The sequence below is a fragment of the Erinaceus europaeus genome, chromosome 15 (genome assembly GCF_950295315.1).
Source record: "Erinaceus europaeus chromosome 15, mEriEur2.1, whole genome shotgun sequence".
In the NCBI taxonomy this organism is placed as follows: domain Eukaryota; kingdom Metazoa; phylum Chordata; class Mammalia; order Eulipotyphla; family Erinaceidae; genus Erinaceus; species Erinaceus europaeus.
The window spans coordinates 85,016,083-85,036,456 of record NC_080176.1 but is presented as its reverse complement, the minus strand read 5'-3'; the positions used below and the strand labels follow the sequence as shown (position 1 = coordinate 85,036,456).

General features: G+C 43.8%; 1 protein-coding gene and 1 long non-coding RNA gene across 3 annotated transcripts in view; one reads left to right on the top strand and one right to left on the bottom strand.

The window, feature by feature from the left end:
- The window catches only part of RTTN (rotatin), a 137,719-nt gene that overhangs the window by 79,588 nt on the left and 37,757 nt on the right, over positions 1–20,374 (top strand). For both annotated transcript variants that reach the window (XM_060174034.1, XM_016188531.2), the window contains exons 33-38: positions 3,349–3,538; positions 5,017–5,108; positions 9,224–9,320; positions 13,084–13,276; positions 15,172–15,259; positions 19,643–19,796. In XM_060174034.1, coding sequence (XP_060030017.1) covers positions 3,349–3,538; positions 5,017–5,108; positions 9,224–9,320; positions 13,084–13,276; positions 15,172–15,259; positions 19,643–19,796 — 814 coding nt within the window. The remainder of the gene's footprint in view (positions 1–3,348; positions 3,539–5,016; positions 5,109–9,223; positions 9,321–13,083; positions 13,277–15,171; positions 15,260–19,642; positions 19,797–20,374) is intronic.
- LOC132533185 (uncharacterized) lies at positions 5,036–14,290 on the bottom strand. Its single transcript, XR_009545103.1, has 3 exons — positions 14,158–14,290; positions 9,120–9,345; positions 5,036–5,149 (listed from the first exon to the last, which is right to left on the bottom strand). It is a non-coding gene; the product is annotated as an uncharacterized LOC132533185 (long non-coding RNA).

Genomic DNA, 20,374 nt, shown 5'->3' with positions numbered 1-20,374 from the left:
CTTTATGTTGCCTCTCTGACTTAATAATAAATAATTTTCTTTATAGTTTAATGTGCATTGTTGGAAACAACCTTTTTTTTTCTTTGTTGGGTGAGTATACAGTTACAGTCATAATGTCTCTTTGCATTTCTGCTGCATTAAATGCTGGTTTCATGTCCTAAATGTCAGTTGGATAAATAGTTACATCAGAGATGACTTTGAGGATGCCAGGTACTCTGTCTCTGTCTATTTTTATCTTACACGGTGTGTTTGTCACACTGTTATATCCCATTCCTCAGGATCTAGCCTAGTCTCAGGCCTCTTGTTAAGTCCTTCTTTGAACATATTCTCAGGAAAGATAATCTGTTGGCACTGAAGATAGTGGCTCTGTGGACAGTCAGCTGCCTGCAACAGAAGTCCCAGCAGTCGAGGCCCAGATAAGTTCACTGCACCAAGTGACCAGGCCAGTTAGCTTGACTGATTACTGTAACTCCCACTCCACTTGCCCTCTGGTTGCACTGGTCTGTTAAAACAAAGCACACAGGGCCATGAGCTCGCTCAGCAGGGAGGGCTCCCATAATGCATGGAAGAACCAGAGGGAGCTGTGCCATCTCTCTTCTCTCTCTCTCTCTCTCATTGAAAAAGAAAACTAATGAAAGAGTTGGCAGGGGGATTGTGGTATAGCTCATGTACAGGGCCCAAACCTCACCACAAAAATCAAACACAAGTAAATGATTGTGCAGTGTGTAGATAGCCCAGATCATTTGGTTTCCATGGAGAAACCAAACATATTTCAAATTCAAGATGGGCAGAGACAACCCCCCTGGGGAGGTATCTGCTTTGTAGTGTGTGTGAGCACATTCGAGCCTGGCCTCCACTCTGCTGGGGGAAGCTTCAGTGCTTTATGTCTTTCTTTCTCTTCCTCTCTCTCTCTCTCACTTTGAAAAAAGTCAATGAAGTAATGGAACCCCACACTTTTTTTTTAATGTGATGTTTGGAGTTTTAGAAGAAATTGTTTTTTGCGGTAGTAGACACTAGGATTAGGACAGCTAATAGAGCTCCTAACACAATTCACAGTTCTCCTTTCAGAGACAGCCCTACCTCCTACTGGCTCTAATTCTGCAGATAGTTACCTTCCGAGATCCAGATACTCTGTCTGCAGTATGCTTGTGCCTTTGCTGTATTAGTACAGAGGGTTTGGCTAAGTCCCTTCAGCAGGTGGAGTCGGGCTACCCTTCTCAGCTCCTCCATGGCCGGCCAGGTGAGCCAGCTTCCCTGTCCTTTTGTACTGGGGACATGATTCTCATTTAGAGCTAAGACCCCATTAAAGGGTTCCTGTGCTTTTACTGGCTCCTCCCCTCCTTGGACTGCTAGCTGTTGTCAGGGTCTGCTTCCCTTCACTTTTGCCTTCTGAAAGTTTATATTGTCTTCTGAATTCTCAGCTTATCTGTAAATCGACTAAAAACTGAAAACCAGTCGTTCAGTGCAGAGCCACATAGTGGGCTGTGCTTACACATCCTCTCCGCTACGAGGAACGTAACCCTCAGCCATTCTGAGCAGTACTTCTTGGTGTTTATATGTGAGAGAGAGAGGGAATCATTAAAAAGACGCGGTGACTTCTTCCCTTTGAAACTCGCCCCCCTTCTTTTTTTTTTCTTGCATTACCAGTTATATCATAGCTCCAGTTTCTCTAAGCTCTTGATCTCTTTTCTCTTCACTTAGAATTCTCTGCCCTAGAAATTATTCTCAGTGTGATTAGACTTGTACATAATACCAGGTGTACTAGTGGCAAGTACTGTGAAGTCCTCTATGTTTGAAGGTGTACTGGAATGACATCATATTGATCATTTGGGTTGGCAGCATTTCTCAGGAGCTCTTCCCCTCAGCCTTCTAGGATGGGGGGTGTCCGTGCATGCATGATTTCACAGCTCTGGGCCCCTTTGTTCAGGTGGAGAGACAGCTTGAGGGAGAGTCAGCAGGACACTGAATATGCCGTCTTTGCCATAACACCTCCCACATATTGCTGGGACTCAGGCTTGGGCTGTGTACCTGGCAAAGCCCTTTTTACTTTTTTTTTTTTTTTTAATGTCTGGCTTGTTCTTTTACTATCTTTTCTCTCTCTTTGGTATTCTAGAGCTTTACTGATCATGTTCCTTTCTTTTCAATTCACTTGCCTGATACCGAGTTAGCGCTTTAATTTGAAGATGCCCATGTCCTAGGTCTTTTGGATCTGATGCTTTCCCCTCCCCTTTCATTGTTTTATTTTATTTATTTTTTTAAAAAATTATTATTATATTAATTTATTTATTGGATAGAGAGCCAGAAGTCGAGATGGAAGGGGAAGATAGAAAGGGGCAGAGGCAGAGAGACACCTGGAATCCTGCTTCACCACTCAAAAAGCTTTCCCCCTGTAGGTGTAGACTGGAGGCTCAAACCTGGGTCCTTGCACACTGTAATATGTGCACTCAACCGGGTGCGCCACCACCCAGCCCCCTCTTTTATTGTTTTACAAAGTGATTCTTAGGGGCCAGGTGTTGGCAGACCTGGTTAAGTGCACACATTACAGTGCTAGGACCCAGGTTCAAGCACCTACAGGGGGAAAATTTCATGAGTGATGAAGCAGGGCTGCAGGTGTCTCTCTGTCTCCTCCCTTCTCTGTCTCCCCCTCTACTCCCAATTTCTCTCTGTTTCTGTCTAATAAATGAGTAAATAAATAAGATATTTTTAAAAAGATGAATCTTCTGGGCTGGCTGCATTGCTATATGGTTGACTGAGGTGTCAGCCCTTGACACACTGCAGGACTATTGTACTGGGGGAAGTTGAGATGCCTTGGTGAAGCTGCGGTGTCTCTAAGAAAAACACTTTTCTCTTCCCCATGAATCATGTGAGTCACATATTAAGACTCCTTAGGTGATTTCTCTTCCTTCCGGTCTGTTTCTTAGTCTTTATGCTCTGGGATTCAAATTGGTTTAATTTTTTTTTTGGTGTGTGTGTGTATGTGTGTGTGTGTGTGTGTGTGTGTGTGTGTGTGTGTGTGTATTTAGACAAAAACAGAGATGTAGTGAGACAGAGAGAGATAATGAGATAGTGAGAGACCACAGCTCCCTGGGAGCCGGGCTCAGGAAAGAATAGCTCTGGCTTCTGTCTGTGGGGGAGTGTAGGCGACAGAGGCTTCATGACTGAGAGGCAGGAGCAGGGAGCCCAGGGGCCCGGTTTCCATTTGTCTAGAGCAAGGGTGAGGGGAGCTAGTTCTCCTTTTTGAAAAAATGAAAGCAGCATCTTTCTCTGTGTCCCCTCTACCTTTCCCTCTCTCCCCTCCCCTCCCCCCCACCTTCCCTTCTCTCTTCCTCTTGCCCTTTTCTTCTGCAGGGCCCCTGCGTCCACGATGAGGACTCGGGCCTGTCTCTTGTAGGGAAGCCCGCCCTCCAGGCCCTGCTCCATCACTGCCGTTTCTATGAACACCTGAGCCAGATGGTAAAGCACAGCTACCTGGGGCGGAGCACGTTCCATCTGAACTTGCCCGCCCTTGACGGAGCCTTCGAACACACTGAGGTCAACGGTAAGTGTGATGTGTTTATATATATATATATATATATATATATATATATATATATATATATTCTTTTTACAAAATGTCATATTAAAAAAAAAAAACGTGTGAAAATCTGTCTGCATGTTAAAAAAAAAAAAAGCTGAGTGCTGGGAAACGCACTCACCCCCACCTCAGAGAGCTCCCGGGCCAGCTCAGGGTGGGCGCCGCTCTGCCTCAGCACTGCGGGTGGCTTTGTCTGCCTCCTGTGACTGTGCTTCTCTCCCATGCATCTCTTTTTCTGTCTTCTCTCCTTTCAGTAAACATTGCCTAGGCATTTCTCTCTGTTATAAATTCTTCATGGAAACCATTTTTGACATCTTATTAATATTTCATAAGTTATTTCTTGCCCTTCAGTGAGGTTATATTGTTGTTGTTTTTTTTTCTCCTTCTCTACCCATGTCTTATGCTTTTGGAAACATTTCTTCTAAGGCAATCAATCAAGAACAGGACTTTTTCCAATCGAACTTCCTAATTTGTTTGCTGATTTTTTAAAAGCTACTTGTTATTGGTATGTTATGCACTTGCCGGATTATTTTGCTGAAGCCTTTTTTTTGTAAAATTCTATTCATTAGTAGGTTCTTTTGAAATTCCCAAATATAACCTCTCAGAACATACGGAAACAATTATGTCTCATAATAACAAATGATAATTTCATTGCAAGGAAGTTATATTTTAAAAAAGGACCAAAATGAATATTAGACAATACTTTATCTAGAGAAGAGGAACAAAAGTAGAACAAAGAATTCCTAAATGTGGGGCCAGGAAGTGGCACCTATTAAGAAGCCCAAGGACCAGTGCAAAGACCCCACAAACTCCCTACTACCCACCTGCGGGAGTGGGGGGGGAGGTCACTTCACAAGCAGTAAAGCAGGTCTGCAGGTCCTTCTCTCCCTCTCTCTGTCTCCCCTCTTAATTTGTCTCTGTCCTATCCAAAAAAAAAGTCCCTAAATGTTAATATTTCACTGTATTTTCTCCTCTTGCCAGATATATGTATGAGTGTGTCAAGTGACACTTGGTGATTTTTTAAATTTCCTAAATAAATAGCCCTTTTAAGAAATTGAGTTGTTCTTATGTTACTACTCCTCAGAGTATGGCTCTCAATCAGCAAACCAGTGTCTTCCATTAGCCTGTAAGAAATGCCAGGTTGGGACCTTTCCTCACATGGAGACTAGATCACAGGGAACAGACCCAGGAAACTATTTTTACAAGCTCTTTGTCGTCAAGTTGGGACCTGGCACTCTACATGAATTAAATCAGATCAATCTAAATCAAAGGCAATGAATTCCTGTTACGTTTTTTGAAATAAGCTTCTTATACATAGAGAAGTAAAAACTAGCCAGACCTCTTCCCGTAGCTCCTGGTTTCATGTAATGAGCATTCTTGTTGTCAGTCGGGCTGGTCTCCAGGGTATATCATTCATGGTGACACTTTTCCTGTTGACATAGGTTTAGATGACTCCTTCAAGTTTTGGAGGGTTCCGTCCAGGATATCCACTCAAGATCGAGATCCAAGCTCTCACTCCACCTTGGAAACGATGGTACGTCCAAAGAAATCAGCGTCATGCTTCATCTTGAATCTCTGAGAAAAAAAACATCAGGATTTATAGAAAGACATAAGAGTGGATATTAAGTGTAAGATTATGATCAGAACGGCTGTTATCTGTACAGGCTAGCGTCACCTTGTAGCTCGTACAGCTACACTGAGTCTAGCTCTTTTGTGATGAATTTTCAACCTCTTTCCTCTGTTGTTACAACCAGAAACACGAAAGTTAAACAGAAATTTACCAGCATTTACCACTAATAGTGGAAGAAAAGACCAGATCCCTTATGATTAATTAATAATTGCCATGAAATTCTGCTGATAGGCAAGGCAATCTGGAGAAAGCTGACCCATTCAAATGATTCTGGTGGGATCCTAATGATTTTAAACACATTTCTAAGTACTAAGTAAATCAGTAGAATATTGTCTTGGGTATCTGAAATTTATATATGCCTGTCTGTCTTGTTTTATTCTTTTCATTCATAAACTGCTTTCTTCTAGGTAAGTTTAACTATTCTAAATAATAGCTGATACTAGGTTTCCATTGTTTTACAATTATACTTTTTTTTTAAACCAGAGCTTATGGTGGTGCAGGCATGAGAATCTTTATGCTTTCTACCATTACGGTATCTACCCACATCCTATACAAAATATTTTATTAACTAGAAAACACTGCTTTCGATAGTAAAGTGTTTTTGGAAAGATCATTAAACCACAGAACTTAATAGAATGATTTAGATTGGACACCTCTTATTCAGGAGTAAAACTAATATAAAAATAGTCATACAGGTAGTAATAAGGCAGGCGTGTCTCATGTAGTTTCTCAAGACACTAGTGCATTTTGCTACAGCTTTAAGTCTTTTTTTTTTTTTTTCCTATTCTCAAAAGAAAAGTTTGCAGTTAGTGCTAAAGTGATCTGTTATTGGGAAAAGGAGAATAATGGTTCCTTTCCACTAGGTGTCATGCTTTCCTTGCAAAGCTGGTGCTGGATGCAGTTTGGTTCCAATAAGAAGATGATTGGATGAATTGCAAAAGGAAGTTTTATTAATTGGTTATTTAGTTCACAGAAGACAGTATTAGTAAATGTTTCAAAGTGATTATTTCCCGGCTTGTTAAATTTGTTTGTCTACAGACCAGCCATGAAGTCTGTCTGTTCTTCCTTCATTTGTTTATTGTAGGCACCCAGTAAACAGTCATTTGCTCTAATGACTTAGACTTAACTTTTTTGTAGAAATCAGGGTGTATATATCCTATATATGAAGACTTACATACAAAAGCCAGATGTTTGGATTTCTCTATTTTATGTAAATCTTTGCTGCTGTTTATCTGTCCTTTTTAAAAAAATATTTAAAAAATATTTATACTAGAGCACTGCTCTTTTTTTAAAATTTGATTTATTAAAAGGAAACACTGACAAAAAACATAGGACAAGAGGGGTACAGCTCCATACAATTCCCACCACCAGATCTCCGTTTCCTATCCCCTCCCCTGATAGCTTTCCTATTCTTTATCCCTCTGGGAGTATGGACCCAAGGTCACTGTGGTCCATACTAGAGCACTGTTCTAATTATGGTGGTGCCAGGGATTGAACCTGGGACCTTTGGTGCCTCAAGCATGAAAGTCTCTTTTAGCATAACTATTATGCTGTCTCCCCAGCAATGTCATAAAGCTAAAAATTTAGGGTAATAGATTTTCCAAGAAAACTTTGGAAATATGCTATTATACCCATTATTAAAATAAAAATACCTCTATTTCGTAAAAGCCTATAACTTGTTTGTGTTTAAAGATCAGACAGATAGAAGTCTATACCCATGAAATTTTTTTTTTCCCTCACCTTTTTTCTTACTTCCCTCTATGGTTATAGCTGGGGCTCGACGTGGGCACTATGAATCCATTGCTCCTAGTGGCATTTGTTTGTTTTTTCCTGTTTTGCTTCGTAGGGCAGAGATAAATTGAGAGGGGGGAGAGATGCCTACAGACTTGCTTCACTGCTCAGAATGTGTCCCTCCTGCAAGTGGGGAGTTGGGGCTCAAACCTGGGTCTTTGCACACGGTCTTTGCAACTGTCCAGCACTTGCGACCTTGTTTTTAATTAATTAATTAATTTGGTAGAGATAGAGAACACTGGGAAGGCAGAGGTGATAGGGAGAGGGACAGAGAGACAACTGGAGTGCTGTTTCACCCTTAATGAAGCTCCACCCTCCAAACAGGGACCAGAAGCCTGTTATTTCTGTCATCATTTTGCGTGTCTCCCAGGACCAAAACAAAACGTGCTCTGTTTGTTGATTTGCTTGCTTTCCCCCCCCCTTTTTTTTTTATTTCTTTATTAGGGGATTATGGGCATACAGTCGACAGTAAAATACAATAGTTTGTACATGTTTGACACACAAGTATCTTAGTAAAGACATTTTCCCTTTCCACTCCAATACACGAGTAGTTGAAAAACACTAGAGTGAATTAGAAGGTACTGGAGAAAATGCTTTTCCCAAGTGGTAATCAAAGGTCAAGAAAGTTTGCTACCTGACCTAAGTTTAGCTACTATCCTCCCCACATTGACTGCAAAATGGGATAATATCCCCCCCATGATAGTTAGAATTGAAAGGAAGAGTCTGGGGGAAGATTTATTTTGCAAGGGGACAGAGAGAGAATTTACAATTAAAAGTTTCCTAAAGCAGATATTCTAAAAGAGAGAGAGAGAGAAAGGGAGAGAAAGCGAGGAATCTAGCATCAGAAAGCAGTACTCCTAAAATGTAGTCAAATTGAAACAATGCTTAGCCCTTCCTGATTGATATTCAGGATAAAGGCAAAGGTAATTGCAAAATGCACTTGAAAATCAACTAGCAGTAAAATGGTGTGCATTCCACACTCCTTTTCTTTTGAATAAATATGGTATAATTTGAGAGCAATGATACCCTTTTGGCTTTCTAATAAGCAAAGAGCCCTCTTCTGATTTGGTTAGATGGGACAGAATGTGATTCTTTCAACTTTCTGGAACCACCAACTTAATGAAAGCTGATTTGTTTATTTACTTAACATTTAAAAGAGGAATTGTACTCATCCCTCTACAACATCTTATGGAAAACAACAGTCATTCCTATCACCATCACTTCACGAAAAAAATAGAGGAGACTAAGCACAGAATGAACGTGTATCTGGTTCATGTTCTCAGCTTGGTGGCTGGTAGAACACGCTTGACCCTGGGTTCCAGGCTGTTGACCATGATGGGAACACAAGATGGCACAGATGCTGTGATGCCTCAGACCGTCAAACACAGCCGCCATTTGATTTAGGAGGCATCTTGAGTTGTCACACCTGTTTATAAGTACAATAAAGCAAAAGGGTTATTAGCTTCCTCCATTTCTAGAAGCAAGCTCTGAGTCTGGTTACACCAGCCTCTGCACTGGAGGTGTTCCTTGCTTTGATGACATAAAAGTTGACACGGCTGGGAACATGTACACTTGAGTGGAAGGAAACCCAGTGTTCTCTGCATTTCCCAGGGGGAGGAAATTGAGAAATCTCTGGATGGGTTGTGGGGCGGATGTGAAAGAGAAGGGAAGGTTCTAGATTGGGCTAAAGAAGTTTACTCTCGCCCGCTGGCATTTGGTCACTGGGAAGGAATAGGCTTTATCTGAACTGGCACATTCTGAATGGACTTCATAGCAAAACTTGGCTTCTTTGAATTAATGATTCACATATGCTGTACCAGGTCCTATAGAAAAAAAATAGAAAATATGATTTTGAAAGCTTAATTTCCAAGATACAGAATGTTTTCCAGGTGCACTAGTTCGTGTGGTTTTGTTCAACAAGTGCCTTGAGCAAGGCTGATGTATGGCTGTATGGCTGCTGTTTTTTCGTTTTCATTTTCTTTCCTCTCTCTCTCTCTCTTTTAAATATTTTATTTATTAATGACAAAGATAGGAGGAGAGAGAGAAAGAACCAGACATCACTCTGGTACATGTGCTGCCAGCGATTGAACCCAGGACCTCCCGTTTGAGATTCCAATGCCTTACCCACTGTGCCACCTCCTGGACCACTTCTGTTTTCGTTTTCCACGTCACAAAGGCAGTGACTGCTGCATGCCGTGTATGAGACCGCTCTCTTTGCTGACTCACAGGTGACACCTTCATCCGGGAGTGCCGACTTTCAACAGACCCTGGCGCCCTCACCCGTGCTTCCGTCCGAAGCTTCTCACGACCAGTTTGTGGCTTCAGGTAATCCTTTTATGAGAGCATTCTACTAGCAAAAAAAAAAAAAAGAAAAAAGAAAAAAGAAAAATGACAAGTCAGTCTAGATAGATACTTGGGAAATAAATGTCTAGACAAGACTAAAATTAAATAAGTCACAGGCACAAGATAAGAACAAAATGAAATGTCAACATAAAAGAATAAAGTAGAGCAAAGATATGACAGATTAACAAAACAAATACCCTTCCTTCACTGATAAATTGGAACTGGGCCCTCACAGAAGTGGTCTGGTCGCCACATGGTTTCATTACTCGTTAAGCACAGATATTTGGTGTGTGAATTGGGGTGTTGATGGGTATTAACTTCATCCCCCAAGAAGGCATATTAGCTCGAAAGTGAGGAGAATCTGGTCATCAGTGTTTTTCTCTAAGGCTATGCTTCTGTTTTTAAGTATAGAACATATATTGAGTATGCTGTTAGAAATGCATGCTAAGTAGCATGGGATCCATGTCCTATTAATGGCCATTTAGGTTCACTCTCTGTTTTGGGAACTGTCTCCAACTTTCTTATGTTTCAAGATTTGTCCATTTTAAAAATCACAACTTGATTTTTTTTTTTTATGATAGAGTATATAGGTGTTTACTAAGTAGCGTAAGATCCCTCACCTGTAGAGAATATACTACTTAAAAAATGCTACTTTCAAGCACTGAATTGTAAGCATGTGAAAAAAAATTGCTTTCTAACACGAGAAATTCCTGCTTAGTTAATATTTTAATCTCAATTTTCATCCCATAGTTTCCCAAACAGTGTGCCAGTTTGGTCTTTAGTAGCCTGTGTTAACAGTGTCTGAGTATTCTGAAAGGACTCCTTTTGCCTGTTATAAATGAAAGGAGCCAACTCAGAGTATTAAACTGTACCACGGGGCATGAATATGATCTTGAGTTTCAGGAACATTCATTTCTAAATGTTTGTTACCAGATGCGGTTTTTAGCGGCTTTATTACAACACTCTTCACACTCCATACAAGCCACCTAGTTAGAGTGTCCAGTTCCTCCAGGTTTAATGTTAGTGTCCAGTTCCTCCAGATTTAATGTTTCCGCACAGGTGTGCTGCCATCACCAGTCAGTTTTAGGAGTTTTTTTTTCTTTATCACCCAGAAACAAGCCTAACCCATTAGCAGTCTCTCCCCTCTCCCCCATGCTCCCCAGCCCTGAGAAATCACTAGTCTATATCCCCTCTTCACAGATCTGCTAGTTTTGGACATTTCATGTCTGCAGGATTATGTAGTTTGTGGTCTCTCTCGTGACTGGCTGCTTTTGTTAGTACCGTGTCTTCAAGCTTAGGTAATGGTGTAAGTGTCAGGACTCCATGTCTTTTTTTTTTTTTTTTTTCTATTAAAGTCTCTGAATCTCTTTTTCATTGCCAATTATCATTCTCCTCTATGGCTGTCCCACTTATTTATTTTTGTCAGTTGGTGAATGGGATTTTAGACTCACCCACCCCCATTCTGGACTAATGAGTGATACTGTTGTGAACATCCATGTGCATGTTTTTTTGTGTGGGCATAAAGTTGCATTTGTTTTTTTGTCATGGCACTCGATTTGGATTTATTCTCAGAAATTGTTCTTAAAATGTATCATGCTCAGTTTTAGCGGTTGCCAGTTGCTTTAGTTTGTTTATTTCACAGAAGCACCTTTTCTTAAAACTGAGAACCTTATCAATACATCTTTGAGAAGTGTTGTAAAGTATTAAATATAAACCAACAATGAGCCTAAAGATTAGAGACTTTTGTTGTTGTTAGGAATCTTCCTGACTTCCACCTCTTTAAAGGTATATGAAGGTAATTTTTTTTTATTGCTAGATTTTAGTTCTCTCAGTTGGAATATCCAGTAAGATTTCCAAGGGAAGCTAGTTAGTCCTTCTATTTCTTGTTCCAGTAGTTCTTAATTAACCAGGGAACTATTCTGCCCCAAAGTGAAAGAGAAGAGGGTTTCAGGAATTTTCTCTTGCATGCACATTAGGGTTTCATTAGTAAGCCAGCTGTTCACCTTCTGTGAGCTGAGTTTCTAACTTGTGTAAAAAGAAATTCTCGAACCTTTATGTCTTTGATGTTGTCTAGACTAGAGAAGTTCTCAGCTATTAGGTCCTGAAGAAGGCTTTCTTTCCCTCCCTCTCTTTCTTCTTCTGGTAAGCCAATAATGCGTCTATTGTTTCTTTTGAAGTCATCCCATAGGTCTCTGTTGTTGTTTTCAGTATCTCTTAATCTCTTTTTGAGATCTCTTACTTCTTTTTTAATAGTCTCTAATTCATCCTCGATCTTGCTGATTTTGTCTTCAGCCTCATTGATTCTATTCTCTCTCCCCTCTACTGTTTTCTGGAGTTCATCTATTTTGTTACCCTGTTATGATACTGTTTTAGCTTGTTCAGCTAGTTGTGTTCTTAACTCAGCTATTTCAGCTTTCCACTCTCTTCTAACCTTGAGATAATTAGTGTTTTCTTCCAGAGTCTCATTGGTTGTTTCTGCTTTTCTGATGACAGTTCTTTCAAACTCTTTACTCACTCCTGTGATTATTTCACAGGAGTGAAATTTTTATTATTTCTTTACTCACTCCTGTGATTATTTCCTTAACTAGTGTTTGGATGTTGACCTCATTATTTTGTGCTTCACCCTTTGGGGGGCTTTTAGCTGGACTCTTGTCCTGGTTCACTTCTCCAATATTTCTTCTTGTTGGTTTAACCATTCTATATAGTATGTTATGAGGTCCCTCTCTCAGTACCTTTCAAATTACTGACCACTCTTGCCTGGATTGACTTATGTCTAAGTAAGGTAATTAAAGAGTTCACAGTTGTGGAAATTGACAGTTCTTTCAATATTATTTTAATCCTTGAGTTGGAGCACAGTGGCTTAAAAGCCTCTTTTTTTTTTTTTTCTCTCCTGTAGGCTATGGGAGCCTGAGGGCTTTGAAAGTATAAGTAGGCTTCTTAGCTTAATCACTGACTCCATACCAAGAGATAAAGCAGGGTTGGGCAGAGATAATCCAGTGGTTTGCAAAGAGACTCTGACAGCCCCACTGCTAGGCCAGGGAGGTATAATCTTCTCCTGAGTTTCCTGGTTAGTTCTCTGTCCCCTGGTGTCAGCACAGGGCCTCCCCTCAGCTGCTCCAGATCTGAGGGCAGTGGCAATGGAGACTCACAGTTGCATTCAGTGAGTCTTAGGGGAGTCCTCTCCTCCCTTCAGTCGTCTCTTTGTTGGTGAAACAGACTGGAGGTGGTGTCTCAACTGGTAAACTCCTAGACTGTTACCAGCCACTTAATCTCTCCCTAGGCTCCTCTCTGTCCACAAGCCACACGTGTTTGCACTCACCGGTGATTTGGTGTGTTCCTGAAGTCATTCTAGTTCTGTCTTGTGGTCCCAGGTAGTCTCCTTTGGTATTCCTAGTTGACCCAGGAGAGGAGAGGAGAGAAACACAGCTGCTGCTGCTCCGTGGCCCCGCCTCCAGAAGTCTCAAGAAATTCTCATAATTAACAAACTATAGAAATGTTCCTGAAAATTATAAATTATGGTTCCACACCACACTCACCACCCAAGTTCTGTATCCCCATCCTCCCACCTCCCAAAGATAACCACCATAGTTCTCATAAATCTTATAGTTTGCTTGCTTCTGTTTTATTTGCATTTATTTTTTACAAGTTCAGGTAAATCAGATCTCTAGATTCCACATAGGAGTAAGACTGTCTTGTAGTACCTTTCATGGAAGAGTGCTGTTTCTTGTGCTTCTCTTCTGAACAGGTCAGCCTGACACCACGTCCCCCTGGCTTCCCCGTGACTCCTCCCTGTCTGCCCCTTTGCCCAGGCAGCGTGTCCTCATCACTCCACCTCTGCTCTCGGCCATGTGCAGCCTCTTAGACAGCCTCCTGGCGGTGATGCCACACAGTACGGCACATGCTCTCCGTCAGGTCCGCCTCGTGGAATTGCTGAGCAGGTGAGCGGGCAGGAGCAGGGACTGGCCACAGAGCATTGACCCAGCTCCACAAGGACTCAGTGGGTCCTCAGTGGGTCATTTCTTGGGCCCATTAGCCGACTTTTCCTTTGAGGCTGGGTTTCTCCCCCTGACACCCCTTCCCCCCCCCCCCCCCCCCCCGCTTTGCCAGACTTGTCTCAATGGTTTTGATTTCTGGTCAACTAAAGCATTTGCCTTGATCTGCTACGTTAATCATTAAGCACTTCCCTACTGCCATTGCCCCTTCAACTTATATTTCCAGTCTGAAGAGTTTTTTAAGCCATATCCATCCTTCCCCACACTCAAGGGATGTCTAGTCCTGTTCGGCCATTCTAAAGAGAATCAAAGCCCTCTGGTCACTGATCTCTTCAGTGGCCATATTAAAATACTGGCAATGAGCTAAGAGATCCCCTTTAAAATTCAGCTGGAGTTATTTGGTTATGGAAGACTACACTCTTACCAGGAAACATTCCGATCAGACCTAAGTATGTCTGGATTTGGTTCTCCCCTGTACCTGGCTTCAGCGAGTCCCTGACATAACTTTTTCTGATTTCCTCACTAGTCATGCAAGTGCAGCAGGAAAACGCTTTAGAGCGACTGAATCCCATCTGGCTTGCAGGCCTAATTACAGTTCATTTCCTGAGCCGTGTTGCAGCCTGGGGAAAGCGGCTTTCATCTCTGTCGTGCTATTAGCAGCACCTATTGAAAGGGGTCAGTGTGGGAAGGGGAGGTCATGTGTCTGACGCGCTCTCATCTCCACCAAGTGTTTTTATCTCTTCCAGCAACCGGTCTCTTCAGGCCAAGCGAACCCACCTCCTGTTAACCACATACGTACTTGCACGTCTCTGCCACTGAACACTTACTCTCTGAAATGCCCCTCTCCTCTTTTGGCGTCCCAGTCCCAGTGCCTTCTCTTTCTTCTGGGAGCGTTAAGGAAGGTCTCCAAAGGCAGCAGTGTTCCCTTTCTCATGGCACCCAGTGTGAGGACCCCTCCGGCATAAGCAGCAAGCCGCACTCGTCCTGTGTGCACGTGTTGCCTTTTCTTCCGCTATGCCTGTGAGAATTAGGGGAGGAAGCAGCCAGCTGGTTGGCATCCCATCTTGAACGGTTCCTCCCCCCAGAGAGAACCAGAGTGAGGCATCTTTGTGTCTCTCCCGAGTCAGTCAGCTTCAGTTGTGACACTGAGGCCACCAGGCTCGGAAGGACCCTCTGTGCTTCTGACATTCTGTCATTAGCTTCTCTTGTTTTGTTTTGTATAATTTTGCTTTTTTACTTCTTAGATTGAAACTGATTTCCTGGCAGATAATTCTTCCACTTTCACACAGGAGTGTAGTCACCAAGGGCACTTCCTCGTTTCATTTGCATTGCTTCTCCAGTGGCTTTACTACATTCTTCTCCTCTCTCAGTAAAGTCACTCGACTTCTTTCCTCAGTTTCTCGCATTGGTTGATCTTTTCCCTTGTTCTGAAATGTGGCATAATTCCTTTGTAATTATTCACTTATTTTGGTGGAACTGGTGCCTCGCACATGTGGGATCTCACTGCTCTGAGACATTCTTTTTCTTGCTCATGGAGAGAGGGGGACAGAGAGGGAGAGGTACCACACCGCTGAAGCTTCCTCCAGTACCAGAGCATCTCCCGTATGGTGCCACGGCCCTGGGCTTGGCAACACAGGGACCCCCCCTGGGCTGGAGCAGGGGTGGGGGGGGTCCATCTCTCTGACCTAGGAGTTCCTTTTTAAACGCTTTTCTCTCTAGCTAAAAAAATCCTTCCACCTGATTTCTGTTCAAAGTTCTTGCCAACATCAAAAGCTGGTCAATCTACCTTTAACAGGAAGGTCCTGAGTGTCTAAATGGCCTTCTTGTCCCACCCCTTACAGCATAGCCGACCCCAGGCTCCTAGAGGCCCTGGTCCAGGAGCTCAAGGTGCGGTCCTCGCCCCCTGCCCTAGAGCACACGCATGCTCAGGTGAGTGTCTGTCTCCTTGTCTCCTGTGTGCAGTGTGTGTGTGTGTGTGTGTGTGTGTGTGTGTGTGGTCTGCTCACCACAGGAAAGGGACCAACGTCTCCCAGGATGTGCTGGTGTGATGAGGTATTTGGAAGCTGGTCATTTAGCATCAAAATCTGAGACACCCTGAATGGCAGGAAAGAGCACTGGGCTTGGAAATCTAACTTCTCTTCCTGGCTCCATCTTCACCAGCTTTGTGTTTTTTAAATTTTTCTCCCAGAGCCCTGCTCAGCTCTGACTTATGGTGGTGGAGGGGATTGAACCTGAGACTTTGGAGCCTCAGGCACGAGAGTCTTTTGCAGAACCATATGCTCTCTCTCCTGCCCAAGCAGCTTTAATCTTTATCTGGATCCCATGGAGCACCCTGGTAACAGGAGGATGTACTATGTCTAGCCCTCCTTGCTGTGGTTTAGACTGTCTCTGTCATTGTCACCTAAACAAAGGCTGTTAAAATACTTAGTGACTGGGTTCTGTATTTTCAGAACCCCATCTAATAATAAAATATAATTTTGTTCCTAGGTATTGACTATTTTTTTCTTTTTTTACATTTTATTTTTAAATTGTAAAATAAAAATATCAATAAGTCCATAAGGGAAGAGGGGTAAAATTCCACACAATTTCCACCATTAGAGTTCCGTATCCCATCCCTTCCACTGGAAGCTTTCTGTTCTTTATCCCTCTGGGGATCGTTATGGGGTGCAGAAGGTGGAAGGTCTGGATTCTGTAATTGCTTCTCTGGTTGACATGGGCATTGGCAGGTTGATCCATACTCCCAGCTTGTCTTTTTTTATCTATAATTTTAGCCTGTACATATGGTAGTCTTGGCGATCTTTGTGTGGTTGTTACTGATGGAAATATTCTCTCAAAATCATTTTTATTTTGGAATGTAGTACTAGACCATGAATCAGGACATCATGTATGCATGATTCCACCCAGTGGTCTCCCATGCCCAGTTTTTCATTCTTTCTTTCTTTTGAGAAGAGATGGAGGGAGGAGAGTGGGAAAGGCAGAGAAGAGAGACATCACAGTCACACCCCACCATCCACTGAGCTCCCCCTGTTGCCTGGAGCTGTGATGCGGTGCCTGGGCCCAGGGTCTCATGTATGAAAGACTTGTGCTTTGCCAGGTGACACTAAAAGTAAACTAGACGGGCATCTCTTGCTCTTTCTTGGAACGTTGTGAGGAGGACTGACCCTGTGAGGAGGCTGGGTAACACCATGTAGGTTGTCTCAGACACCCATCCTACGACCCCCACTTCCCTGGTGAGTGCGCATGTTCACATAGCAGCTCTCCGTGCTTTCTGTTCAGCCATCTAGCAGATCTTTGTGAGGACTTGTTGCTACCTAGAATCTCTCTTAATAAGAAAACAAGAACTCTTCCCCTCAAGCTGGGGAGCGAAGGCAGGCATGCTGGTGGCTTAGTAAGACAGCTATGGAGACAGTTGGAGATGCCACCGGCGGGGTGGGGTGAGAGGGAGGGATAAGGCTCTTCCAGAAGGGGGACCTTCACGGGGATCTAGGAGACCGAAAGGAAGCTCTCACATTGGGGTGTAACTGGGCCCTTGGGGATGTCTGCTGGCCAGAATGGCAGAGACAGTAGAGGACAGAGGACGGAGAGCCCTGCCTGGCTTCCTGTGCTACTGTGGCTCCAGTACCCGGCTCAGCACCTGGGCCATGGCAGGCACCTCTGGTTGAAAGAGCAAGAAAGGTCCCAGACATCCCCTGGGTGCCTGTATGATTTGACACGCCCTTCACAACAGCCAGGTGGAGGGCCGTGAGTGAGGTCACTTTATGAAGGGTTCTGAAGCCAGGAGAGACAGACACAGATCTGCTCTCAAGGGCAGCGTCAGGATGCCAGCCCACACCAGTGGGCTCCAGAGCCCATCCGCTTCCCCGAGGCCCCGCCCGCCCTTCTCAGACTAACAGCTAGACGGTTTGTCCTTAGCCGAAATCACTCATTCCAGAAAGGGTCTAGACGGAGCATCTTCTCTGCCGCTCCCCTACTAGGTGCTGGGGACCCTCCCATGAGCACAGCAGACACTTGCCATGCCAGGGGGCACCTTATGCCAGGTGCAGTAGACAGCAAAGCCAGAAAATGCAGTATTTTGCCAAGTGGTGATAAACAGTAGGGAGACAAGTCACCAAGACGGGGAGCTGGGGCACAGTGTGGGATAGTCACTGTGCTTGGGCGGGTGGTAGGAAAGGCCTAGGAAGGTGAGGGGCTTTTGCTAGTTAGCTCCCCTGTTATTAAGCAGGTGGTGTTGTGTGTGTGTGTGTGTGTGTGTGTGAGAGAGAGAGAGAGAGAGAGAGGTACAAATTCTCTCAGGGGTGGAAGCAGTTCACCTTCCCTGCCACCAATATCACCAGTCACAAAGGTGAGATTTGAGCAGAGACCCAAGGGGGTGAGGAAGCCAGCTGAGGATGGCTGGGCCAGAGCTTGGGGCCGACCTCTGAGTGGCCGGTGTGGTCAGGGGCATGGACCCTGTGGGTGGGTGGTGGAAGTTTTCTACAGAAGAGGCACTGTTTGCCGTGCTCACTCACTGGGTTGCTGAGTCTTCAGTGTGAGCCTCTCCAAAGGACTCGACTCTTCTTTGCTCTGTTGGTTCCATTGGCTCTCGGCTTCTGAGGTATGTGTGCGTTTATGAGGACACTTCACACATGGCTCCCACACCATTAATGCGGAAAGTGGAAGGCCCAGACCTGACCTCCCAGCAGCAAGGGAAGTGAAAGCCACAAGCTGTTTGCATCTCTGCTCCCCGTCATCAGAGCAGGGCCTCCTGTCTGCTGCTCCAGCAATGGAGACTCACAGTTGCATTTGGTGAGCCTTAGGGAATCCTCTCCTCCCTTCAGCAGCCTTTTTGTTGCTAAACCTCAGACTGGAGGTGGCTCGTCAACCGGCAGATTGCTGCACTGTTACCAGCTGCTCCCAAGTAGGTGCGGGCTTTCAGCCCCAGCAATCTCTCCTTAAGCTCCTCTCTGTCCACTCACCCGGGACTTGGTGGGTTCCCAAAGTAATCCTGGTCTTGTCTTGCTGAGTTCTCAGGTGATCCTCTTTGCTGTTTCTAGTTGATCAGGGAGAGCGAAACACAGCTGCTGCTAGTCCACAGCCCCCGCCTCCAGAACTCCCCCTGTGGAGAACAAGCAGCAGGTCAGGAGTTCGATCCCAAGCATTGTATACGCTGGGCTAATAATGCTCTGTTTTTTTCTCTCTTTCTCTCACTTCCTCCCTCAGAACAGATACATTGGGACAAGTAGGTCAGAAGCACTATTTTGAAGTAGTTTGAGGCCTTTTGCCTCGGAAACTCACGCACCTCCACAAATACAAAACAGCCTTTTGACTCTCAGGACAAGAGAATAAAGTGGTGGTGGTGGTGGTGGTGGTGGTGGTGGTGTGTGTGTGTGTGTGTGTATACATGTGTGTTCAGAGAAGGAGGCTTCAGGATATCTGTGAAACTCACTAATTTAAAAAATGCCCCCAAGAAACCTCACAAATTACTCTTAAGTATTTTAGATCCAGAAAATTATCTTCAAAACATCTTGCCTAATGCTAGTATCAAACAACATGCCAAGTAATGCTTTTATTGATGATATGAAAAGATTAGAAAACTAGGACACTAGTTTTGTGCTAAAAGGTAGTTGAGGACGTAAACTGAACCCACTTGCACCTGGTAGCAGGAACAAGGCTATTAGGCTGGCTCCCCCCACTCCTGCCCAACTGTGAAGCTCGAAGAATACTTTACGGGGCCAGGCGGTGGCGCACCTAGTTAAGCATACACATTACAGTGTGCAAGGACCCGGGTTCGAGCCCCTGGTCCCCAACTGTAGGAGGAAAGCTTCACAGATGGTGAAGCAGGGCTGCAGGTGTCTCTCTGTCTCTCTCCCTCTGTCTACCTCCCCCCATCTCAGTTTCCCTCTCTGTCCCTATACAATAATAAATAAAACAAAAAAAATAATAAAAAGAATACTTTACAATTTTTCATGGCTGCAGAATGTCCCTTTCTGCTGCTTTCAAGCTTAGTTAATTGAAAACTACAAAGTTATTATTTTTTTCCGTTCTTTGAGTGGACCTCGAGATTTGGTTTTGGAAATATCTGCTTTGGTATGATTATGGTTGACAGTGTGAATCTGGTCACTGATGTCACGTATATAATAATAATAAAAAAAAACAACGCTTTTTTTTGCTGTGTTTTCATGTCTTGGAAGTGATGGTTAATATTTAATCCCTGCTTTTTTAGCTTATGTCACATAGAAGTGACTTGCTGCATTGTATAGGATAGTAATATGCTTTCTCCCCGAGGGGGTCACTTTTCATGCTGTTTTTTTTTTTTTCTTCCCTCCCTGATAGGTGTCCTTCCTGCTGGAATACCTGGCCTCACTCTCCAGGCTCCTGCAGTCTTGCTTACTGGTAGATCCCGACCTGGTGGTCCAGGACGAGCTTCTGAGACCTCTGATCAGCAACTTCATCGGCGTTCTCACAATATGCACCCAAGACGTGTTGGGTGAGCTTCACGTCGCTGGTCTAGGATGGAGGTGGATAATATAGACGGGGAGAATTCTTACTCAGCACTAGATAATTCACTTGAAGGTTCTTTTTGATGGTGGGTTTTTGCCCAGTATTCATATTTTATGCTTTGGATCTCCCCCCCCCCCATTTTATGAGCTGGAGGTTAATGATTATAGTACAGTTGTTGACACGAGTACAGTTTCTGTCTCCCCCACCCTCAAATGTGGATATGTCCAATGGCTCCAGGGGACCCTGAGAGGCAAATATGGTATCTCACCAAGGCCTACCTAGCTCCTATGTTATCAGCTTAAAGAAGAGCAATACTCTTTCTATAATGTATTTGTTTTTTTTTTAATGTTTTATTATCCTTATTTATTGGATAGAGACAATAAGAAATCAAGAGGGAAGGGAGAGAGAGAGAGGGAGAGAGACACTTGCAGCCCTGCTTCACCACTCACAAAGCTTTTCCCCTGCAGGTGGGGTCCAGGGGCTTACGCCTGGGTCCTTGTGCACTGTAACATGTGCGCTCAACCAGGTGCGCCACCACCTGGCCCCCTATTTATTTACATATTT